This window comes from Muntiacus reevesi, chromosome 20 (assembly GCF_963930625.1).
Source record: "Muntiacus reevesi chromosome 20, mMunRee1.1, whole genome shotgun sequence".
Classification (NCBI taxonomy): Eukaryota; Metazoa; Chordata; class Mammalia; order Artiodactyla; family Cervidae; genus Muntiacus; species Muntiacus reevesi.
Genome location: NC_089268.1, coordinates 33704243 through 33729619, shown reverse-complemented (window position 1 = coordinate 33729619; position 25377 = coordinate 33704243). Strand labels below are relative to the sequence as shown.

At 39.5% G+C, this 25377-nt stretch overlaps 2 protein-coding genes across 3 annotated transcripts; one reads left to right on the top strand and one right to left on the bottom strand.

Moving 5' to 3' along the window:
* Window positions 1-1429: 1429 nt before the first annotated feature.
* On the bottom strand, window positions 1430-12821 carry TDP2 (tyrosyl-DNA phosphodiesterase 2). 2 transcript variants are annotated; one of them, XM_065912651.1, is made up of 7 exons: window positions 12514-12820; window positions 12344-12429; window positions 8370-8549; window positions 7549-7640; window positions 5722-5840; window positions 4223-4393; window positions 1430-2545 (listed from the first exon to the last, which is right to left on the bottom strand). In XM_065912651.1, the coding sequence occupies exons 1-7, from the start codon at window positions 12676-12678 to the stop codon at window positions 2264-2266; spliced, it is 1095 nt and encodes a 364-aa protein (XP_065768723.1). In that variant the 5' UTR covers window positions 12679-12820; the 3' UTR covers window positions 1430-2263. The 2 variants fall into 2 exon arrangements, with proteins under 2 accessions (XP_065768723.1, XP_065768724.1); XM_065912652.1 differs by lacking the exon at window positions 8370-8549 and having other exon boundaries at window positions 12514-12821.
* Window positions 12822-12933: 112 nt separating this feature from the next.
* On the top strand, window positions 12934-25071 carry ACOT13 (acyl-CoA thioesterase 13). The gene is made up of 3 exons (XM_065912655.1): window positions 12934-13204; window positions 20926-21110; window positions 23426-25071. Exons 1-3 carry the CDS (start codon window positions 13118-13120, stop codon window positions 23628-23630), a joined length of 477 nt encoding a protein of 158 aa, XP_065768727.1. The 5' UTR covers window positions 12934-13117; the 3' UTR covers window positions 23631-25071.
* Window positions 25072-25377: the final 306 nt, after the last annotated feature.

Below are 25377 nucleotides of genomic sequence, written 5' to 3'. Positions count from 1 at the left end.
GGAGCCTGGTAGGCTACAGTCCATGGGGTCACAAAGGGTAGGACACGACTGAGCGACTTCACTTCACAATACATATAGTATCTATTTTCATACTGAATTATGAAAATATTAACTGCCTCTCTAAGACACAAACGAGAGACCACTATCATTTCTCTTCAGCGTTTATTGAGCTCCTGCTACATGCCAGACACTATCATAACTACTAAAGATAAAATGATATATTTTCAGTACAGCTTTCCAGACTTTATCTGATCTTTATATGCTGTTGGTTGGGACATTTGTTCTTACTGAACTGCACAATAAAAGACAAGGACATACATTTTTTTGGAGGTGTGAGAAACAGGTCTAGCATGATTCAAGTACTTACCATATCAGTGGCAAAGATGCTGCTTACCATACTGATACATAAGATTCTCAGTTGGAATTTCAACAAGACTGGAAAAAAAAAAGCTACTATACTGAGAATACCTGAGATTCAAAGTAAAAACTCAAACATGTGCTCTGTAATAACCTAGAATGGTGGGACTGGGCAGGAGGTGGGAGAGAGATTCAAGAGGGAGGGGACACATGTACACCAATGGTTAATTCATGTTGTTGTATGACAGAAATCAAACCAATACTATAAACCAATCATCAATTAAAAATAAATATTAGAAAAAGATAGAGTGTCTTTATTCGTGCATGAAGAACTTTTGCCTATGGAAAGCAGATGAAAAGTAGTTTTATCGTTCTTATTCACTTCTAACTTGTTTCTTAGATTTTGTCACTATAAGCAGTAAATGGGAAGGTATTTAACTTGGATGCTGATTCATATGAAGGAAATGATACTCCTTTCCAGTTTTTAAAACAATTTGGTAATTATTTAATCTAATACACAGTACTACATTTTTTTTTTTATATTTAGCCTGTCACTTATCCAGAATTTTTTTTGGTAATATAAAGTGTGGTAGAGTTCTTCTAATTCTTCTTTCAAGTGAATAAGCAGCTTGTGCCCCAAACATCCTTTTCTCACAAAAATGAACTATAGCTTTCATAATATATGCTAAAAGATTAGCATTAATTCTCATTTTCTTAAATGACTAGCATATACAACTCTTTTCCATTATGACACACCATATGTATAAATTCAGTTTGTCTTTTTTAAGGTGTTTCAGTTGTTAATTTTTTTTTTTTTTTTAGTTGTTAATTTTGACACTCCTGATGAAAATAAGGTTCTGCCACTTCTCATTCCAATTATTTACCACCAGTTTTCCTTTCTGTATACTGAGGAAGTCAATATATTCTTGGTAATACTTGGCAGAGTGAGAAGTAATGTAGAAAGTTGTTTTCTTCTACACACAGGTGAAGCTGCAGTAGCTGTGGAGCCAGAAACGGGAAGCAGGTAATAATTTCAATTCCATCATGAGCACAAAAGCATGTTAAAACAAACTATAAACAAGCAAAATTCTTTATTTAAAGTATATTCTTTTGGGGAAGAAAAAAAAAATGTTTCCTTAAAGCACATGTAGAAGTGTTCCTTATTCAACTCCTGAAAAAAATTCAGTTTTACAAGCAGTAAAACTAAATGGCTATTTCTCTTTACACATTTTTCTCTTAGAAAAAAAGCCCAATGCCTCTGGAAAACTGACTTTAATCATTATCAAGCATAAGTCTGCCTCTGTTCGGCAACATAACTACAAACACAAATTTTTTTAAGTTAAGGGCTTTTAAATCATGAGTTCATTTCTAGCTTACCAATTAGGTACTGTTAACTGACAAAAAAATCTGATGGATGATAACTATCAGATTATCTGGATTTATGAAATAGTATTAAAACATCTAATCCCAAGGACTCTGTAACCCATTTGTTCTTTTTTTTTTTTTTGAAGACTTATTTAAAATATAACTGTTTTGGTACCTGATTTAAAAAATAAATCTAATATAAAGGCTAGTCCACAGACAAAATGTGGCCCTGCTTGAAATCTAGCCAGCAGCTACGAGCACTATTAAAAGCTCTGGTAGCCATTGTGACCTTGCATTAAGAGGCCTCACGTTTTCAACACAGGTATGCTTTAGTTTAAATGAATATTAAGATTTAGTTCTGAAATCTGAGGACACAATCCACAAAGTAAAATCACAGTAGTTTTTCCTTCTGTTACAATGATCCAGTTTATAATTCCTCTTTGTTAAACTACCTTTCCAGGACAGATAGAAATTATAATTGAAATTATAATCACAGAACAAAATCACTCCAAACATTTAAAATTCGTATTTGAAAAGCAGTTCACAATATTACATCTAAGTTGCACAGAAGACCCCAGTGATCACTGGGAAATCTACCACAGTCCAGTTTTTCCAGCCCAAGCAGGTCCAAACTTTGGGGAATAATGTGGCCACCTTCTGCCGCAGCTCTAAAAAATATTCGATCAAAACGAAGCTTACAAGTAGCAGCTATTCCAAGATTAGAGTTCATTTGTGTATCCCATGTATACTGGCAATGCTTAGGTTTGCCCAAAAACTCCCAGACATCCAAAATGTTGTTGGGTAAACCACCACATTTGGTAACCTGAAAAGAAAAACAAAGAACTCTTTTCAGTCTTTTTTCCCTTAAATTAAAAAGGTCTTTACCATGACTGCATCTAAGTACAATTTTTCCAGTCAGAATGCCACAGATTATTTGTTGATGCACAAACGCAAAACTGGGTACAACTAGATATTTTATAAAAGTAGTTTACTGCATGATAATAAGTAGGTAGTATAAAGATATCAAGAGAGTCAGAGAGGTCTGAAATTTGCCCTTTCTCTTCTAACATAAATAGATCCCTAATTTTGGGTATCAGTTAAAACCCAGAAGACTGAAAACCCATGGCCTCAGTTATTGTCATTAGTAGTTTCTTAAAAAATGAACATAAGTGTAGAGAAGGCAAAACTGTTACTCTAAGCTATACATTTAGACATATACCATTTTATATGATCTAATAATGTCAAATATCTGCAGTTGTGTTTTTTTTGGTTATTTTCTGTTTTTGTTTTTTTTTTAAATAATAGTCATGCTAATGACTGTGAAGTGGTATCTCATCATGCTTTTGATTTGCATTTTCTCATGACCAATGATATTAAACATCTTTTCAAGTACTTATTGGCCATTTGTATGTCTTCTTTGGAGAAATATCTTAACCTTTTGCCTTTTAAACTTTTTATTTTGTATTGGGATATGGCTGATTAACAATGTGATAGCTTCCGGTGGGACAGAGACAGGATTCAGCCATACATACACATGTATCCATTTCCCCCCAAACTCGCCTCCCATTCAGGCTGTCACATAACATTGAGTAGAATTCCATGTGTGTTGTATCCATTTTTTAATGAGGTTTTTTTTATCTTTGCATATTTTGAATATCAATCACTCATCAGATATATGACTTGGAAATATTTTCTACCATTCCATGGGTTGCCTTTCACACCACTGATAATATCCTTTAATGCAGAAAAGTTAATTCTGATTAAGTCTACATTATCTATTTTTTCTTTTGTTCTCTGTGCTTTTGGTATCATATCTAAGAAATCACTGCCAAATCCAATGTCATGAAGGTTAAAAAAAAAAGGTTGAAAAAAGAAAATCTCAGTAGGAAGAGTTAGGGAAAACTAGGCTGGTCAAATCTTTGTTCTTCTCACCTTGCAACTAGAGAAACTAAAAATAAAGCGACCTTTGCTAAACTAGAAGAGTTTAGTATTTCCTCTAAACCCCTCTTTTTAATCAATATATATTGTTTTGTGTTGTCCTTCTCATATGCTATATATATATATTTCACTAATAATGTGAGTCTCTCCTGCCTCTGCTTTCCCTGTGTTAGGCAAGTAGTGCAGTCTAAATAATTATTCACTGAACCGCATCTGCAGGGCCACTTACAAGTAATGAACAAATGAAGGTCCTAGTTTTAACAGCTTTAGTCAAAAGAAACCTAGGGTACTTCCCTGGTGGTCCAGTGGCTAAGACTCTGCGCTCCCAACGCAGGAGGCCCCTGTGTGATCCCTGGTCAGGGAACTAGATCCCACATGCCTCAACTAAGAGTTCACATGCTGCAACTAAAGACCCCACATGCCACAAAGAAGATCCAGTGCAGCCACGAACAAAATTAAAAAAAAAAACAAAAAAAAAACCCACACCAAAAACAGAAGAAATCTAAGTGAATTTCCACAGCAATAAACTGCCCATAAACACTGAACTGACTTCATCACTCACTTCCTGATCCCTGAGATTTGTATCTCCAGCAAATATAACTGTAGCTGATTCTGGAGCCTCTTGCATTTTCTCTAAAACCATTTTCAACTGATTCATTCGTTCCTTAGCGTGCCCTCTGGTGCTTTCCAAATGAGAAGTCATAAGGCAAAGTTCATTTCCTGATACACTCACCTGCAACAAGACAAATGAGAAGAATTGAGAAAATGATCCACTGTTAACACTGAACTTTGTTAACAGAATCAGTAATTATTCAATTGATTGGTTATATATTAATATTCATTAAAGTGAAACTGTATCATCAGCACTGGGCTTATCTCTAAAAGGTCAAACAAGACTCCCAAAGAATACTGAGCAAGGACCCTCTAATACTTCAAGACCTAACCCCAAGGTCCACTCCACTGTGAGCCCTTTCCCAATGTCCCAGGTCTGTGGCTCCCTCTTCTATCCTCCTACAGCACACTGTAGACTGTTCATAAGATAATAAATTGCAGCACAATTACCTCTCTCCTACAAAGCTGTTGAATCATTCAAAAGCAAAGAAGGCTCTTTTACTTTCTACTATAGTATCGAGAGCCTGGCACGTAGGTAATTCAAAATAATATCAGTTAAATGATGAATGAATGAATGAGAATCACTTACCATTTGCAATGAAGATACCAACAATGTAAGATCTGTCAATATTTCAACTAATTGCCTGCAGAGTCAAGTCCAAATTCTTTTATACTGGGCATTCATGATCTCTTATAATCTGGATCCAACCTACTTTACTAGCCTCTCATCACACTACCCCTCTTTGTACCCTCTACACTCAACTGAATAGAACACTCATTTCGAGCTATACGTGCCCTCTTTCATATAAACATACCCTGCTATTTGCAATTTGCACCAGTTTGCTCATGGTGGTTCTGCCACCACCACTGTTCTTAATGTCTATATTTTACATATTTTTCAGGGCCCAATTAAAATACAACTTCCATCATGAAACCGTCACTAAACAATGCAGCTAAAAGTCATCTCTTCTTTCTCTAAGCTTTCAAGGCACATGATTACACCTCCCCTACAGCATTTATGCCTTTCCTTTATTTTAGCTACTATACATATAATCTCTCCCCTGCTAATATACGAATTCTATGAGAACAAGATCCATTTGACTAATTTTTGAAAGACTCACAGAATCCAACACAGTACCAATTACAATGCATTTAATTAAAAAAAAACAAACAAACACTAGAAAGCAAATGTGGAATGTTAGCAAACTCATATATTAAGAAAATATCTAATGAATCAAGGATCTTATTTTTACAAATTTTCTGTATTTGAAATGTGTCTAAAAATTTAATTGATAAAGTTCTCTTAGACTATTTAAAAGAACCTGTAAGTGAGGAGTAAATATTTCTCTAAATACAATGTTTTATTTTTTTTGTTTAAAGACATCATCAGGGAGCTATGAAAAAATTAGTTCATTCTTCTTTTTAAGTCAATTTAAAAAAATTACTTACATGCACACACAAAAGGTTTCTCATCATTTTCGTATTTGGAAAAGGAATAATTTCTTGGCTTTTAAACTTCACTCTCGATTTCTTCAACATTATAGCTGTGAAATATCCTTCTTCATGACCTTCAAGTGTTTGTGGAAAAGAATGTAGGCTGAGAGGTCAGAGGTATTTGCAGTTTACCCCAAGTTCCCCTACTGAAAATTCTATTTTAACAAACAGGTACAGAATTTAAATGGATCTATATCTTAAGAGTAAACTATTACTTCAGAATAGTTGAAGATGGCCAACCAAGTCCCGACATAATTGAAGTATGGAAGAATTACAAAAATGTAGTTGAAAATACGGAAGAAACACAAAAATAAAAATGAATTTACATAAATGCCCCAATCAGTTAACAGTGCTAATATCAAATATAAAAATTTGAAAAAATGTTGAAAGGCAAGAGTATGGGACAAATTGAGGCAACTTGATATGAAGTTACTTTTAACTCTGAAAGCACCAGAAAAATCACAGGAGTGGAATAAAAAATTTAGAAAGTAAAAACTTGCAAGAAGAAAAGAGAACAGAGGTAGGGGGCAGTGAATAAGAGCTTCCCAGTTTTTCAGAGAGCGAAGCAGACGGAGAAGGCGTGACTGGTTTAATCAGAACAGAGGGAAACCAGGAAAAGAAGAAAAGGGAGAGACGGGAGGAAGAACTGGAGAGGGAGGGGCAGGAAGGAGGGTATCAGACTAGAAAGACAGCACGTGGGCAAGGCAGCAGCAGGAAAGGAGGAGGGAGGCAGAGGGAGGAAGGGAGAAAGAGAACAAAGAATTTTCTAGAACCAAAGGTTATGAACCTCCAGACTGAAAGGTCCTACCAAGTGTTAAGCATAATAGATGAAAAAACACTGGCTTTAGAAGAAGAGGTTCAAAGTTTCCTGAACAGGAATTTGAATGGCATCAGACTTAAAATCATCAATAATGGAAACCAGAAAATACTGAAATCATGCTTTCAAAATTCTGCAGGAAAATGACTTTCTACCTAGAAATCTATGTCCAGCCAAACTATCAAAGAACTCTGAGGATAAAACACTGGCACATGCAAATAGGATGGGATTCAAACACTTCACTCTCTCCACTACTTTTTAGAAAGTCACTAGAGAATGTATGCCAACAAAATGAGGAAGTAAAGCAAGAAGGGATAAAGCAGGGGATTCAGAAAACAAGAGAAGAGAAGACAGGCAAAAGGAATCTCCAAGAGAATGTAGAAAAGTTGTCCCACAGAGAGAGAAAAAGACAAAGAGAATTCTCCCTTCAGCAATTCTGGATTAAAAAGTAAATCAAAATTGAAATCATATACTAGGCAAAAGTGAAAGTCAAAGAAAACATGAGCTTTAGCCAAAAATCATGAAATGAAGCCACAGTGGTACACTAAATGCACGTAATAAGAGCAAAATAGATGAAAAGTTTAAAATTAAAATATTAAGAGCAAAAAGGTAGAAAAAAGAAAAATAAAAAGAAATTGGTAAAGATTCTTTGAAAAACATAACAATGTGATCATCACACTTGAATATTTTCCAACAATTTGATTTGACCAAAAAGCTAATTCATGTCTTAAATTTTGGCAATTTACATTTTTCTGAAAAACCATCCATTTTAACCACTTCTTCACATATAGTATCTTCTCCTATGATTTTTTCTAGTATCGGAGAGTGTGACTTCTTTTACTAAAGCTTACTTTATTTGTGCTTTTTTTCCCCCATGTTCCAATTGTTTAACTTTGATTTATCTCTCTCCTTGACTTGTTTTGCAAAAAAAAAAACCACAAGTTAAATAACAGAAAAATTGTTACCTGTAATAATCTCGTAACTACTTGCTTTCTTCTTTAGGTAAGCATAATATGGGGGAATAACTTCCTGTAGAAATATCACATCAGGGTTGTACCTAATTAAACACATCAATTTATGATAAGTACCAGGTATACCATTTCATTCGCAGCTACCTATTAGGAAAATACCACAGCATAAAAGAAACACAAAATTATAGTCCTCTAGGACACCTACTATTGGATGTTTACACTGATCTTTGATAACTATAAAATGAGAAAGATCTGTGCTACTTAGCACATAATACTGTAAAGATCAAATTAAAAAAAAAAAACATATACAGGACAACCCTTTAAAGTCAGAAGAACTAGAATCACTGACAGTAGATACCCAGTAATATTAAGAGCTTCCAATTGTCTTATACTCTAATAGATGCCTGAAGTGTTGTTGTCTCTTTCTGTCCTCTTGAAACGGTTATTATCCATGATGAAGAAAATGGAGCTCCGAGCTCCAGAGAATTGAAGAGGCTCTCAAGTGGTTCTACAAGGTCACAGAGCCAGTGTGTGGCAGATACAGATCACACTGGCAATTTTCTTTTCACAGCAATAATTACATAACAAGTTTAGTAAGTAAAATAGTACCAGAAGGCTTCAAACAAAAGTTACTGTTCCCTCTGAACTCCAACCCACAGTCCTGCTCCCAGAGGCAATCACTCCTGATTCTTTCTGACAGTTGGACTCTGAAGTCAGGACTGATTGCAAAGCCCATAACCTTGATCTATTACCCTCCTTGTAGGCAGGTAAGACACATTATCACACTATCATGAAACAGATGTAATAATACTTACAAAGCTAAATAGGAACACACCCCTCGAGCCCTCTCTAGCAGATTGTTCATGTCCAATCCATCAATATTCCAGGTAATGAAAGAGAATACGCTGCCATCTTCTTGCTGAACACCTTTATCTTCAGATGTGCTGGTTTTAGAACTAACAGAATCATTTGTCTCTTCCTTGGTTAGGTCAACACTGGCAAGAGCAGAATGAAACATAACTCTGCAAATAATCTAGAAACTGATTAACTTAAAAATTATTTTTCAAATCTTTGTAGCCCTCATTTTACAGGTAAGTAAAATTCTCTTGCTGAAATTGGATTTGTTATTTTTATTGCAATTCATTATCAATTTTGAATTTCACATTTATTCTTAAGTCTTCCTCATTGCAAAGTTGGGCAGGAGGTAAGTACATTTTAAGAGTCCTAAACTATCTGCTTATAGAAGAGCAAGAGTCTGATGACTACAGAAAACTAGACTCTGTGCTATGCAAAAGTCTGTTCACTTATAACCAACTTGATATCCCTCAGTGATATAGGTCATTAAAATAACTTTATAGACTACAACTCCAAATTATATTGAGTATGTAAGATTTCCACATTTACTTGGATTCATTTTATTTTATTTTATTTTTTTTTGGATTCATTTTAAATCATATTTGAAATATGGTGCCAGAGAAAGAATGGCTACAATTTTGTTATTTGCCTCACTGAGAGGGGAAGTTCAATGAACACCCTTCTCCTTGAATCTGGGCTTTAGTGACTTACTTGATCAACAGAATACAGTGAAAAGGATACTCTGGGATTTCTGAGGCTTGGCCATTAGAAGCCTTGCAGCTTTCACTCCAGTCTTTTGGAACCTCTGTCCAAGAACGTTGAGCTCTCACATGAGCAGTCTGACGACTCTGTGACTGCCACACTGGAGAGACCACATGTGTGGGTTCTAGTCCTCAGGCCTGCCTTACTCCATCCACCTCAACCATCAAGGCCCGGACATTGGCGTGGAGGGGCAAACATCACTAAAAGGTGACTCCTAAACATTTATATCACACACACAAATTTCAGAACTAGGGTTTTGTATTGATAATTTTAGTAGATTTAATGCCAGTAATTTAACTTCTTTTAGAAAATTGAATTTTATTTTATGACCTTGCCACGCAGCTGGCAGGATCTGAGTTCCCCAATTAAGGACTGAACCCCAGCAACAGCAGTAAAAGGTCCAAGTCTTAACCACTGGACCATCAGGGAACTCTCCCTCTCCCCAATTTTTTTTTTAAATTAAAATATAATTAACCAGTATTGGGGACAAATCCATACCAGGGGCCTCCTGATCTAACGCACTGAGGACAGCCTACCACTCTGTGTCATATAGTATAATGTATATAAAACATTATACCAGTTTCAGGTACATAATATAATGATTCAATATTTGTACATACTGCAAAATGCTCACCACTGTAAGTCAACTATAAACTTCCTTTGGAAATAATTTCAGACTTTCAGAAAACAGTAAAAAGAATTCTACTCACCATTCATACAAATAAATGTTAACATTTTACTTATTTAACATTTACTTGCTTTACTTGTTATTCAGAAACATTTGCATAAGTATTTTGAATGCACTGATACCCTGGAGAAGGAAATGGCAACCCGCTCCCTATTCTTGCCTGGAGAAGTCCACGGACAGAGAAGCCTGGCAGGCTACAGTCCACGGGGTCAAAAAAAGTTGGACACGACTGAGTGCGCAAACACACACACCTAAAGATAAGGACATACATATATACCCTAGTACAATTATAAGAAAAGCAACAAAAGAGGAAGAAAAATGTTCTAGGCAGAGGTGATAAATATCTTTACAAGAGCTGAAAGGCAAGAAAAAAAGGACCCACTGGAGAACAGAAAAGTTTGACATGTCTAGAATGTAAATTCAAGTGGGCCTTAGGAAGCATCACTATGAACAAAGCTAGTTGAGGAGATGGAATTCCAGTTGAGCTATTTCAAATCCTAAAAGATGATGCTGTGAAAGTGCTGCACACAATATGCCAGCAGATCTGGAAAACTCAGCAGTGACCACATGACTGGAAAAGGTCAGTTTTCATTCCAATCCCAAAGAAGGGCAATGCCAAAGAATGCTCAAACTACCGCACAATTGCACTAATCTCACACGATAGCAAAGTAATGCTCAAAATTCTCCAAGACAGGCTTCAACAGTACGTGAACCATGAACTTCCAGACGTTCAAGCTGGATTTAGAAAAGGCAGAGGAATCAGAGATCAAACTGCCAACATCTGTTGGATTATAGAAAAAGCTAGAGAATTCCAGAAAAACATCCACTTCTGCTTTATTGACTAAGCCGAAGCCTTTGACTGTGTGGATCACAACAAACTGTGGAAAATTCTTCAAGAGATGGGAATACCAGACCACCTGACCTGCCTCCTGAGAAATCTGTATGCAGGTCAAGAAACAACAGTTAGAACTGGACACAGAACAACAGACTGGTTCCAAATAGGGAAAGGAGCACGTCAAGGCTGTATACTGTCACCCTGCTTATTTAACTTATATGCAGAGTACATCATGAGAAACCCTGGGCTAGATGAAGCACAAGCTGGAATCAAGATTGTCGGGAGAAATATCAATAACCTCAGATGACACCACCCTTATGGCAGAAAGTGAAGAGGAACTGAAGAGACTCTTGATGAACGTGAAAGAGGAGAGTGAAAAAGTTGGTTTAAAACTCAACATTCAAAAAACTAAGACCATGGCATATAGTCCCATCACTTCATGGCAAACAGATGGGGAAACAATGGAAACAGTGACATAATTTATTTTCTTGGGCTCCAAAATCACAGCAGATGGTAACTGCAGTCACAAAATTAAAAGACGCCTGCCCCTTGGAAGAAAAGCTATAACCAAGCTAAACAGCATATTAAAATGCAGAGACATTACTTCGCCGACAAAGGTCTGACTAGTCAAAGCTGTGGTTTTTCCAGTAGTCATGTATGGATGAGAGAGTTGGACCATAAAGAAAGTTGAGCGCCAAAGAATTGATGCTGTTGAACTGTGGTATTGGAGAAGACTCTTGAAGAGTCCCTTGGACTGCAAGGAGATCCAACCAGTCCATCCTAAAGGAAATCAGTCCTGAATATTCATTGGAAGGACTGATGCTGAAGCTGAAACTCCAATACTTTGGCCACCTGATAAGAAGAAATGACTCACTGGAAAAAACTCTGACGTTGGGAAAGATTGAAGGCAGGAGAAGAAGGGGACGACAGAGGATGAGATGGTTGGATGACATCACCGACTGGACGGACATGAGTTTGAACAAGCTCTGGGAGATGGTGATGGATAGGGAAGCCTGGTGTGCTGCAGTCCATGGGGTCGCAAAGTGTTGGACACGACTAAGCGACTGAACTGACTGACTGACATGCCTGGAAGTTTTGTGGGGTAGGAAAGAGAGCGTGACAGGAAACGAACCCAGAAAGGCAGGCAGTGGTCAAACCATGGGGAAACGTGTAAGGCATAACGACTTTAAGAGCAGAAGTGCAGGAATTGGGAGGGAGCAGTGGGATAACAGGGGCGGATGTGCATTTTATAAAAACCATTATCCTGGCCGGCCAGCACAGAGTAAACAAACAAAAGGAAGCAAGGAGACTTCCAAGTTACCATTCTTCAGTAGAGGATTTTGTGTCTCATCCATTTCGAAACGCTCGCTTACCTATTCCCTACACCTGTAATAAAAAATTACATTTCTGCTATTTCTCCCTCGGACTCCAAAGTATATCCGAAGTGACACAGCCTGGATTTCTCGGGAGAAACGTGAGCCCCGCTGCTGTGGCAGGTCTCACATACACCAACCCTCCTCCTTCGGCTACTCAGACCCAAGGCCCGTCTCGGCGCAGACCCGCCGCCTAACTCGATGGCGGGTCCTGGATGCCCAACGCAACCGGGTACCCGACTGCTTCCGTCCGAACCCCGGCCGGTCGTCACCCACCAGGACTCGGGCTCAGAGGGGGACTCAGGACGGCTTTCTGAAGCGCTCTCCTCCACGGCCGGCTCGAAGTAGGAGTTCAGCGCTCTCTGCAAAACAAAGACACAGGGATGGAACGTACGCCTGCATCACCAAGGTGAAGAGCCGGCAAGAGAGAAGCAGCGAAAGCTTACTTCCATCTCCCAGTCGTTCTCCGCCAGGTAGCACTGAGCCACAGCGGCGTCGCAACTCGCGACCGAAGCAAACTCCACACACAGGAGTCTCCGCTTCTTCACCTCGGGCTCCCCTTCCTCCAGCTCCGCCTCCGGCCCAGCCTCCGGCCCGCTCTTCCGCTCCATGGGTTCCCGGCACGTTCACCGCACCTTGAACCCGGCCGGGAGTTGGTGGGGTGGGTGGGGGGCGGGGGCGGGGACAGTCAGGCGCCAGACTCTGCACAGGCGCCCAGCGCCCGCGGCGCTAGCCCATCCACCACTCGCGAGAAAACACGCTCGCCTCTCGGAAGACGGTAGAGCGCCTGCGCAGCAAGAAAGTCGGCCCGGGGTGGCGCGAGCCAAACGGCGCATGCGTGCGCTGTCACGGCGCGCTAGACGTCAGTGCGCCAGCTGCCGCGGTGAGGGACAGTTGCGGCGGGTGCGCTCGGCGGCGCACCTGGAACGCTCTTCGGGTCCAGAAGGCCGTTGACCTTTTGCGTCCTTGTTCTTTTGCGAACTTCGGGGCTCCCCTGCTCTTCCAAGACTCAGTCTTAAGTGGGGCCTGGGAGCCGGCGAACGGTCCACGATGATCTGGTTGAAGAAGGCAAAGACTCTTCTGGAGTGGGCAGCGCACCCAGGCAAATTTAACAGTTTCGACAGAAACCTGGAAAAGGTATTAGAGGCGAAGGCGCGGTTTCTAACGAAGGGAAAGAAAGCGCCCTCCTTGGTTCGTGGGTGAACGCTGGATAAGTTGTCTCTGGCTAGATTCTTTTGGATTGAGTTCCTAAACTCACCTTAGTAGTAATGGGTGAGTTTAGGAACTCAATCCAAAAGAGTTATGTGCTAGGTGTGCCTACGTTCATCTGTCCGTTTTTAAAAGGAAAAGGTTAAGTGGGTAAGTCAGCAAAATGGGTTTATCTCAGGAATGGCAGAGGAGTTACATGCAAACTGAGGCTAACCATGTGCAAGTCCTCAGCTGTTCTTCTATAGAGAGAATAGGAGACAGTTGAGAGGGGCCGTTTTGAACAAGTTCTTGGAGGAGAGGAGAGTCGGGTTTGTGGTGGTGTCTCATTGATTGAGTTGCGGAGGTTTCTTAGCTTGTTGCTGATAAAATCTTCCTTTTTCCTGCTGGGATTTATAAAGTAAACTGGGAGGAGTGGTAAGTGGGGGAAAGTTCCCCCTTTAGGGCTTCATCACCCCCTTTGGAAGGAGGTGTTTTATAGTTATTCTATAATCACAACATTGTATAATTAAAAAGAAATAAAATTAATTTTAGTAAAATAGTTTAACATAAAAATATTTTAACATGTAGTCAATACAGAAAGGGCTAACTTACTGTACTTTGAAATCTCGTGTGTACTGTACACTTAAAGCACATCTCAGTTCATACTAGCCGTGTTTCAAGTGCTCGCTACTGACAGGTGGCTAGCGGCTACCGTATTAACTGCACAGGTCGATATCATGATAGGTGCTCTGTGTGTTAACTTGATCAAAAATAGATTTTGCAGTTGTTTCCAGTGGGCAGATATGCTCAGGCTAAATAGGTTTATGTATGGTGATTTGTAAATCTAGTCATGAACATAGTTTCTTTTACTGTGAGTTTTAAGGTATTGTGATCTAGACCAGCGGTTCTCAATTGGGGGTGGTTTTGCTCCCCATGGGACATTTGGCAGTGTCCTGCCACCCTTATGGCAGAAAGTGAAGAGGAACTAAAAAGCCTCTTGATGAAAGTGCAAGAGGAGAGTGAAAAAGTTGGCTTAAAGCTCAACATTCAGAAAACTAAGATCATGGCATCCAGTCCCATCACTTCATGGAAAATAGATGGGGAAACAGTGTCAGACTTTATTTTTTAGGCTCCAAAATCACTGCAGATGGTGACTGCAGCCATGAAATTAAAAGACGCTTACTCCTTGGAAGGAAAGTTATGACCAACCTAGATAGCATATTAAAAAGCAGAGACATTACTTCGTCAACAAAGGTCCATCTAGTCAAGGCTGTGGTTTTTCCAGTGGTCATGTATGGATGTGAGAGTTGGACTGTGAAGAAAGCTGAGTGCCGAAAAATTGATGCTTTTGAACTGTGGTGTTGGCGAAGACTCTTGAGAGTCCCTTGGACTGGCAAGGAGATCCAACCAGTCCATCCTAAAAATCAGTCCTGGGTGTTCATTGGAAGGACTGATAGTGAAGCTGAAACTCCAATACTTTGGCCACCTGATGGGAAGAGTTGACTCACTGGAAAAGACCCTGATGCTGGGAGGGATTGGGGGCAGGAGGAGAAGGGGACGACAGAGGATGAGATGGTTGGATGGCATCACCAACTCAATGGACATGAGTTTGAGTAAACTCCGGGAGTTGGTGATGGACAGAGAGGCCTGGCATGCTGTGATTCATGGGGTCGCAAAGAGTCGGACATGACTGAGCGACTGAACTGAACTGAGACATTTTTGATTACAACAGGAGTGTGGTAGGAGTGGTGGGACTGGCATCTAGTGAGTAGAGTGGAGGGATGCTGCCAAACATCCCCAGTGCGCAGATTCCCTCCCCCTGTCTCCACAGCAGAGAATGGTTCAGTCCAAATGTCAGCAGTGCTGAGATTTTTAAAACTTGACTTAAAACCATGCTCTTAATCATTCACTTTGACCTAGGTCATAAGTAGATAAATTGCTACTCTTATTCTATGTACATATAAACCATGTCTTTGCACTGGACTTAGAGTTGACTGTTCAAATCATATGATTTCTTTCTCTAAATCTCTGGTTAATAATTCTTTAAAGTCTCTTAATAAAAGAAGTGTAGTTTTTGTGCCTTACGGGATCTTGACTGATAAATCATTTTACGTCAAAAAATTGTCGCTTTGGTGATTTAAATACGACACCAGAGATTCTTCAAGGCAAGAAATGCTCACTTTTAAGTACAGGATTTTAGAATGCAAGATTACTGTTAAAATTAAACTGGAATAAAAGATGTACATGGTCTCTCAGACACACTTGTCCTCTTACCCCGTTGCTTTTGTAAAGACTAGAAGGAATAATGTTTCTCGGTGTAAGAAGCAAGTGAGATGTACAGAACTATTGTGTCAAGTTTGCCCCAGTACCCACTCCCACAAAGTCAATGAATCAAGTACAAAAACACTGGAAAATTTGGCTGATAATATTCCAAAGAGGACTTTGTTTGGGGGACAGATGTTTGGAGATAGCATATAGAATCTGAAAAATGATAGTGACTTTCTGTCCCTCTACAAATGATCTGGCAAATTGAAAATTAGTTCTGGTATAGATGTCAAGTCAATGTATGAGATTGTACATTATACTGCTTTATCTTAGCCTGTCCTCTTTAAAAAACCTCTGTTTTATCAGTGTTTATAAACACCCACAGAAGCTATCTTTTATAAAGCACTGATACAGAAAGACTAACACTCAAAATAAAGTCCTGTTGTTGCTATAAGATCACTTTTAAATCAGTCAACAAACTAAGTACTGTGAGATTATAAAGAAATACCCATCGACTCCCCAGGTGGCGCAGTGGTAAACTATCCACCTGCCAATGCAGGAGATGCAGGAGATACAGGAGACGCAGGTTCGATTCCTTAGTTGGGAAGATCCCCCGGAGGAGGAAATGGCAACCCACTTCAGTGTTCTTACCTAGAAAATTCCATGGACAAGAGGAGCCTGACAGGGTACATTTTATGGGGTCTCAAAGAGTCAGACACAGCTGTGTGCACATACACACACCACACACTCCCCACCACAGTTCCTCACCCTTATCATCGAGGAGAGGGAAAAAGTGGGTTCCACGGAACAGTCCCATCAGATGTGCCCTGAGGGGGGGAAAAGTCCTCCAAATAATTTCAGAAAACATTGATGTTTTAGAATTGTGGTATAATACACATATTTTACCACATGGGGCTTCCCTGATGGCTCAGACAGTAAAGAATCTGCGTGCAAGACAGGAGATCTGGGTTCGATCCCTGAGTTGGGAAGATCACCTGGAGGAGGGTGTGGCAACTCACTCCGGTATTCTTCCCTGGAGAATCCCCATGGACAGAGGAGCCAGCCGGCTAGTCTTTGGGGTCACAAAGAGTTGGACGCGACTGAGCACACACACACAACATAAAGTTCACCATCTCAGCCATATTAAAGTATTCAATTCAGTAGTAATTTTTGCATTCACATAGTTGTACAACCATCACCACCATCCATCTTCAGAATTCATTTCGCAGACCTGGAACTCTACCATTTAGGCAATAACTTCTCATTCCCTTTTTTCCCCAGCTTTGCCAACCAATATCTATAGTCTGTGTCTCTGAATTTGACTACTCTATGTACCTCATATGAGTAAAGCCATTGCATCCCTTTTATATATTAAAGCTTTCAACTAGTTCTGCAGTAAAGAAACACGTTTCACCTTATCATGTTTAAGTTACTTGCCAATGGAACTCTCACTCCCACAATGACACATGTGAAAGTATATACTTCAGGAGTCTCAAGTGAGATCTCAAGTGAGATCTGGAAACACCAGGTGCAATCCAACACACAAATAAGGGCAGGCAGTTCAGAAGCCAGGTTAAATTGTGTCGAGTCATCCTTGTGGAAATGAGAGCTAAAGTGTAGGTGAATGAGCTGTCTAGACTAGAGCACAGACTAGAGAGAAGCATTAAAGATTTAAGACTGAACCCGGAGGACATACAGGGTTGAGAACAGCAAGTAGCCTTTGAAGACTATAGAAATGGTTAGGAAAGTAAGAATAGACCTTATACTTACTAGAAAAACTTTGAGGCTTTGACTCTACCACAAAAGGACAGTGATATTACTTAAAGTTTATGAACATGGTATGCCAAAAGGTACAGCTGGACTAGGGAACAGATTATTTAGACTTCTCTGTTTCTGTTTGATTTGTGATTTTATCATAATGGGCTCATCATATTTACATTCCTGCAGGGCATCACGCCTTCCTGGGAATGACTCTATTCCAGTTCTACATACTAGATTAGCTGCGAAGATTCTCCCCAAGTTTGTGCTTTCCCTCTTGAGAGGAGATCTGAAGGAGTGAAGAGACATCACCCCAGTCCTCAATCTATAGGTGGTGAGGAAGGCCTTTCCCTATTAGCCCCTCTTTTCCAGGTTGAAGGCAGCAGAGGCGCTGTAATTGAGAGAAACCTTGCCAACTTGATTATTGTGAATATAAGCCTTCATAGCATCTACCTTTGTAGGCATTCTAGACTGATTCGATAAAATCTACCATTTATCAGCCTTTGGGAAAAATACTGCTTATAATCCTGCTTAGCACATCTCTCCTCACCATCACCACCCTGCCAATGAACATGAGTGGAATGGTACTTCAGCTAGTTGAATCTTCAGGGAATATTTAAATTCCTCTGAGCACTTCCCTAGGGCTTTGTTTGCCTCCCATGGCACCCATTTGTTAACTTTCATTTTTGGTCTTCTCTTATAGTCTCTACTGGTTCCTCAGTCAGTCAGTTTAGTCGCTCAGTCATGTCCAACTCTTTGCGAATCCATGGACTGCAGCACACCAGGCCTCCCTGTCCATCACCAACTTCCAGAGTTTAATCAAACTCATGTCCATTGAGTTGGTGATGCCATCCAACCATCTCATCCTCTGTCGTCCCCTTCTCCTCCCACCTTCCATCTTTCCCAGCATCAGGGTCTTTTCAAACGAGTCAGTTCTTCGCATCAGGTGGCCAAAGTATTGGAGTTTCAGCTTCAGCATCAGTCCTTCCAGTGAATATTCAGGACTGATTGCCTTTAGGGTGGACTGGCTGGACCTCCTTGCAGTCCAAGAGACTCTCAAGAGTCTTCTCCAACACCACAGTTCAAAAGCATCAATTCTTCAGTGCTCAGCTTTCTTTATGGTCCAACTCTCACATCCATACATGACCACTGGAAAAACCATTGCCTTGACTAGATGGTCCTTTGTTGGCAAAGTAATGTCTCTGCTTTTTAAAATGCTGTCTAGGTTGATCATAGCTTTTCTTCCAGGGAGCAAGTATCTGTTAATTTCATGGCTGCAGTCACCATCCGCTGTGATTTCAGAGCCCCTCAAAAATAGTCTCTCACTGCTTCCATTTTTACCTTTATCTTTCAGTGTTCTTTTCAAGTAACTTAGGGGAGGGCAGGTTTACTTAGTGGACCTGAGTCCAGTGGAGACAAACACACTGTCTACATGAAAGATTTGTGAGGACTGAGACAGTGTCTCTGTGCCTGTAAGACATGTGAGGTGGTCTGGTATTCCCATCTCTAAGAATTTTCCACAGTTTATTGTCATTCACACAAAGTCTTTAGTGTACTCAATGAAGCAGAAGTATATGTTTTTTCTGGAATTCTCTTGCTTTCTTTATGAGCCAGTGAATGTTGGCAATTTGTTATCTGGTTCCTCTGGGCAGGCAGATTCTTAACCATCTGCACCACCAAGCTGGGGGATAAGATCAGTATTAAAATCAGTATTCTGCAGTAGAAAGTCAAATTGACATTTGTTTTACCTTTTGTCATCCCAGCCAAAGTTAGATAATCAAATGGAACACTAAGAACTGATCTCTATTAAATACACTGTACCTTGAAATTACGCTCAACTGCCTTTGGTGACTTGGAGAAGGAAATGGCAACCCACTCCAGTATTCTTGCCTGAAAAATCCCATGGACAGAGGAGCCTGACAGGCTACAATCCATAGGTTTGCAAAAAATCAGATGTGCCTGAAAATACAGACGCACACACGCACCCACCGTTGGTGACTGTGAGGCTTTCCTGAACTGCCTAGCTTTTTCAAACTGTCTTCACCTGGCTAAATTCTGCCCATCCTTCAATCTGCAAATAATTTCACAGGATGCCTTTCCTAATGTCTCTTCCCTGAAAACATACTTGGATGAGTAAGATCCTTACTTCCAGCAACCTGTATTTATCCTGTCTGCAGTCATTCACTGTACTGCAGTGTGCATGTATTGTTCCTATAGACTGGAAACCCCTTAAGAGCAGAGATTTGATCTTGTTCATCTTCAGACTGCAGTGCTTCAAAGTCTAGTAAATGCCCCAGTACGGTGAGTTTATATCTTGGGTCTCCTTGGTGTGCATTATTAGTTTATGTGGACATCTTGTGGCTAGATCATTTATTGAATGATAATAATCCCATTCTAACATTCACTTTTCCATTGATTTGGAAAACATGACATATTATTTAGAATGGTTTGTATTTTATGGTTCTGTTTCTGTTTTATATCAGGGCCTTCTAAGGGGTAAACAGCAGCAAACAACTCAAGTTAGTTTGTGAAGTTCCAAAATGCCTTCCTGGTGGGAGCATAAAAGCTGCTGTATATCTAGAGATTCTACAGTTAGCAACAAGGGAGACTGGGAGGTGGATAGACTTAGACCTGAATCTCAATTCTGTCATATCCTGGGTGATCTTGAGAGTAAACCAGTCTGAATTTAAATTACTACAAAATGAAAACCATCTCTCCCTTATTACATAGTGCATGGAAAGACTGGCACAGTGCCTGACTTACGAAAATGCTCAATAAATGGTAGTTCTCTAGAATCGAATTGTTTAATGCATGAGACACCCCTCCCTCCCCAGAGACATCACACAGTCATCCATATTCTGTCTGAAAACCTCTAGTGACAGCAAGAATTACTGCACTGGATGCAACACATTCCATTCACAGTTCAGTTCCAACTTCTAAACATTATCTATGATGTTTTTTCCTAGTAAATTAAATAGGATTTAAGAAACACATTTTATTTTTGTTTCCTTTCTAAAGATGTTTGATATAACATTTTAAATTAATTGTTCCACATTTTATCTTTCATGTAATTTTTTCATTATGATACTATAAATGGGGTAGGACCTTAAAAGCAGCAATTTACCTTTGCTGGATTCTATTAAACTTTCTTTATACTAAAATAGGTTTGTGGTATAAGCTTGTTTTCATAACGTATTGAATTTCTTTCAGCCTATTTTAAAAATTGTTTTAAACCATTCATTATGAAGTCATTCTAAAATTACTTTGTGCAGTAACTAGGGAACATCCAAATTAAAATTACAATGCACAAACCTGACTTTGTTCATGCAAAATTTCTGAGAAGACATTAAGAAATGCCAGGTTGCTGTACATAGAGCTGAAAAGCTCAGATGGAATGTTTGATTTCTGCATAGTAGTGGAGACTAAGAAAAACTACTCCTGTTTTTCCCTAAATATTCCTTTTTATTTCAGCACAATTTACTCCAGAATTCAATTCTATCAAGAGAGACTGGTAACTTGATTTTCAGTTTCTGAATCAACTTTTGGGGGTGGCTTGGTTTAATCCAATGACAGTTCTTGGTAGAGCTGTTTGTGCTTTTCTAATACCACCAAATATTCAAAATTCTTTTTTCTTTTTTAACACACAGGTGACTGTTGTTTCTGCTGCCCCTGGGAAAGTGATTTGTGAAATGAAAGTAGAAGAGCAGCATACCAATAAAATGGGCACCCTCCACGGCAGCATGACAGCCACCTTAGTGGATGTCATATCAACCCTCGCGCTGCTGTGCACAGAAAGAGGTATAGGCGGAGTCAGTGTTGATATGAACATAACGTACGTATCCAAACTGCATCCCAAATCACTTTTCTCAATGTGATAACTCATTTCAAACAACTGAGACTACACACGTTTATAACAGAAATAAAGCACGAGTTGCCCTTAGCTGGTCATCCTTAAGTGCAGCTACAGATTTGCCTTAAAAACATTCCATGGTTTTAGAATCTACAACTAAAGGGATTTCTAAGTACAGTATATATTAGTAATAATAATATAAATAATCAGGAATATATAATCAGTGATAAAGGGAAGTCAAGGGGACCTTAGGAAGCATCACTATGAACAAAAGCTAGTGGAGGTGATGAAATTCCAGCTGAGCTATTTCAAATACTAAAAGATGATGCTGGGAAAGTGCTGCACTCAATGTGCCAGCAAATCTGGAAAACTCAGCAGTGGCCACAGGACTGGAAAAGGTCAGTTTTCATCTCAATCCCAAAGAAAGGCAATGGCAAAGAATGCTCAAACTACCTCACAATTACACTCATCTCACACAATAACAAAGTAATGCTCAAAATTCTCCAAGCCTAGGCTTCAACGATACGTGGACCAAGAACTTCCAGATGTTCAAGCTGGTTTTAGAAAAAGAGGAACCAGAGATCACATTGCCAATATCCACTGGATCATAGAAAAAGCTAGAGAATTCCAGAAAAACATTTACTTCTGCTGTATTGACTACGCCAAAGCCTTTGTGTGGTTCACAATGAACTATGGAAAATTCTTCGAGGTGGGAATACCAGAACACCTCACCTGTCTCCTGAGAAATCTGTATGCAGGTCGAAAAGGAACAGTGAGAACTGGACATAGAACAGACTGGTTCCAAATCGGGAAAGGAGCACGTCAAGGCTGTATATTGTCACCCTGTTTATTTAACTTATATGCAGAGTCCATCATGTGGAATGCAGGACTGGATGAAGCACAAGCTGGAATCACATTGCTGGGCAAAATATCAATAACCTCAGATATGCAGATGACACCACCCTTATGGCAGAAAGCGTAGATGAACTAGAGTCTCCTGGTGAAAGAGGAGAGTGAAAAAGCTGACTTGACACTCAACATTCAAAAAACTAAGATCATTGCATCCAGTCCCATCACTTCATGGCAAATAGATGGGGAAACAATGGAAACAGTGACAGCCTTTATTTTCTTGGGCTCCAGAATCACTGCAGATGGTGACTGCAGCCACGAAATTAAAAGATGCTTGCTCCTTGGAAGAAAAGCTATGACCAACCTAGACAGCATACTAAAAAGCAGAGACATTACTTTGCAGACAGAGGTCCATCTTGTCAAAGCTATGGTTTTCCCAGTAGTCATGTATGGATGAGAGTTGGAAAGCAAGCTGAGCACTGGAAGAATTGATGCTTTTGTGGTGTTGGAAAAAGACAATCAATTTTTCCACCTAAGCTACAGAAGATATGATTTTTGTTGGAAGGGGAGGCAGAAGTTAGAGTGGGAAAGCCAATGTTATTTGACATGATGGCAATGTAAACATGTCATCTGGTTTCAATCTAAATCTTTCCTTAGGCTAACTTAACATTTAGTCTGTCTTTACTATGGAAATCAGCGTGCAGTAAGCAAATCACAAGATTAAAATGCAAAGGGTCTTTTGAGATTAAGATGAACGAAAAGAACTGCTGGGGCATTGAGGCACATATTCAGCAGTTCTTCCCTTATTCCATGTGACGAGGGTTAAGACCGCCTGATGACCCTGCTTTGCCTCAAGACTATTAGGAGCAAAGATCTTCCAACCTAGCACTGCACTTCATGATCTTCCAAGATACTGCTATTACAACCATAAAGCATCTTTAATAAGCCAAACATAATTTTGGCCTTTTAAAAAGTCTGTGTGGCTGAAGTTTTGGCCACCATCAGGAGCTGCCTGAAAATCCAAGAGGGCCTTATATTAATTCCTTGTAGTTGTTTTTAAATCATTTTAGAGCTGAGTAACTTCTGCATATTGATAACAAAACAGCAAGTATTACCTCACATAGGAAGTTAAGCAAATTAAACGAAAGCTTGGGGGAATCTTTCACTAGCCCCAAATAAATATGAAGTAGGAAACCTAAAAACAAAGAAGGGCCGCAGGGCTGGGGAGCAGTTGAAAACCCCTGTGTTTATGGGAAAACAAACTTGTGTGCGTGTAAGGAATCATAAGAGCTAACTTGGGTCAGGATCTGCCATTCAAATTAGAAAGGACAGAAAGTTTACTGATACTATTCTTGAACTACCTAGGAAAAAAATAAGGCAGCTGTTATGAGATGCACTCAACTTTCTCTTTTAAAAACTATTTGTTAATTTAAATATTTCCTTTCAAGGTACTTATCACCTGCTAAAATGGGAGAAGACATACTGATTACAGCACATGTTTTGAAGGAAGGAAGATTACTATCATTTGCTTCTGTGGATCTGACTAACAAGGCCACGGGAAAATTAATAGCACAAGGCAGACATACCAAACACATGGGAAACACACCATCTGAAGGCAACTTGAAGAAGTTCAACAATGAGTGTCCAGAGTAAACCTGACTTGGACAAATGTAGTTTTCAAAATAGCACAACCACAAGTAGCCAAGAAAGTGTCTTTGGGGAAAATGCCAGAGATCAAGTGGGATATAGGACAGGGGGTTGTCTGTATTCTTTGATTTCGAGCCTCTTAAGTTTTAGTCAGTAATCCGTGATACTTGGATGAAAACACTCAGCTTAGAGTGTTTTGAAAACAGGTAAAGCAAAGCTCACAGGGCCATTTGAGGTTAAGATTACCTTATAACTAAAACCCAGTATCGTGCTAAAGGACAAATTAATGATTAATCCTTAAATTGTAGGTCCTCAGCTCTAAAATGCTAAGTTTTTTAAAAAACCCAATTCCATTATGGAACTTCAAAGCAGAGGAACCACAGGCCACACTGAAAAATAAGAGTGAGCAGTCCTCAATAAAGTTTAAGGCAAAGCAGATTAGTGATAAATAGCCCAGTGGGTATGCTGCTTTTCTGACAATTCAGGATTGGTATATTTTATAGTGGTGGTAGTGGGAAGCACAGAATTACCCCTTTTCTAGTATCTCGGATAAAACCATGCAGATCTTCAGTCTCCTAATGCTTGGTACTGGAAAGACCAAGTTCACTAATTGTTTAGTCAATTTCTCAAATTTCTGTCAACTGTGGTATTTATAATTGGTTTCTGCATCAGGGTCTTAGTTCTAACATTTCACAACTGATCATAAAGAAAGGAAGTAATTTCCTTTGGAAGTTGGAAACAGTTAACAATTAAAGGTTGATGATCCTTTGATTCTATTAGAATACAACATGCACATCAGAATATATATAGCCCTGTTTGCTGGAAGGGCAGAAGCAGACTTAATAACAAGTGAGCACACAGGAAACCCAGATCTAGTATTGCCCACAAAAAGGAACTTGGGATCCTTAGAAAAAACAGCTGATTTCAGAGCTGGAGGTTGGGATAGGGAAATAAGATGAACCTATCTTGTATTTGAAAGTCAAGAAGTGCTCAATAAAAGAAAGCGTGAAAATTACATAGCAGTGTATGACGCAGAGAGCTCAAACCCAGTGCTCTGTGATAACCTAGAGGGGTGGGAGGTGGAAGTTCATGAGGGAAGGGACATGTACACCTATGGGTGATTCGTGCTAATGTATGGTGGAACCCACATTACTGTAAAGCAATTATCTTCCAATTACAAATAAATAAACTATATACCATTAAAAAGAAATGAGTCCATACTGTTTAGGTGACAATAAATGGCTGAGACAGGAGAGCCCTTCCTTGTTAACAGAACGCTGGCACATGTAGAGGAGTAAATATAAAATAGTAACTATAAAATGGGGAAACAGGACACCACCTTCACCAATGAACGTGAACATCAATAAAGAGCGTATGAGCAGTGTGTTTCTGGATATTAACTTCAGGGGGGTGTAACATCACTCACAATGGGCAATGACCAGGATGCCCAATCCAAATTTAACCACAAAGGCAATCAAATACCAAATAAGGACATTGTTTTTTTTAAAAAATTGGCCTGAACCCTTCAAAACTTGAGTATGGGGGCAAATTCTAAACCTTGGCACCTAGTTCCACTCAGGGCGGTTAGGTAAAGAGTTTATTAGAACAGTCCCTGACCAGGAGAAAGTGTTCATTTCAAATAGATTCCAATTGTCAATTGATCAGAAAACATGGAAGTGCATTGTGAAATTAAGAATATTTTTGTCTTTTCCACGAAGCCAGGTATAAGGCCAGGATGGTAATTGTTAAAAGC

Excerpts from the sequence above, each read along its gene's own strand:
- TDP2 (XM_065912651.1), bottom strand. The coding sequence starts at position 12,678 with ATGGAGCGGAAGAGCGGGCCGGAGGCTGGGCCGGAGGCGGAGCTGGAG. Across the intron at positions 7,641-8,369 it reads GTGTGTTCCTATTTAGCTTT|GTACAACCCTGATGTGATAT; the intron begins GTAAGTATTATT and ends GTGTTTAATTAG. Across the intron at positions 2,546-4,222 it reads CAAATCTCAGGGATCAGGAA|GTTACCAAATGTGGTGGTTT; the intron begins GTGAGTGATGAA and ends TTTTCTTTTCAG.
- ACOT13 (XM_065912655.1), top strand. The coding sequence starts at position 13,118 with ATGATCTGGTTGAAGAAGGCAAAGACTCTTCTGGAGTGGGCAGCGCAC. Across the intron at positions 13,205-20,925 it reads TCGACAGAAACCTGGAAAAG|GTGACTGTTGTTTCTGCTGC; the intron begins GTATTAGAGGCG and ends TTTAACACACAG. Across the intron at positions 21,111-23,425 it reads AGTGTTGATATGAACATAAC|GTACTTATCACCTGCTAAAA; the intron begins GTACGTATCCAA and ends TTTCCTTTCAAG.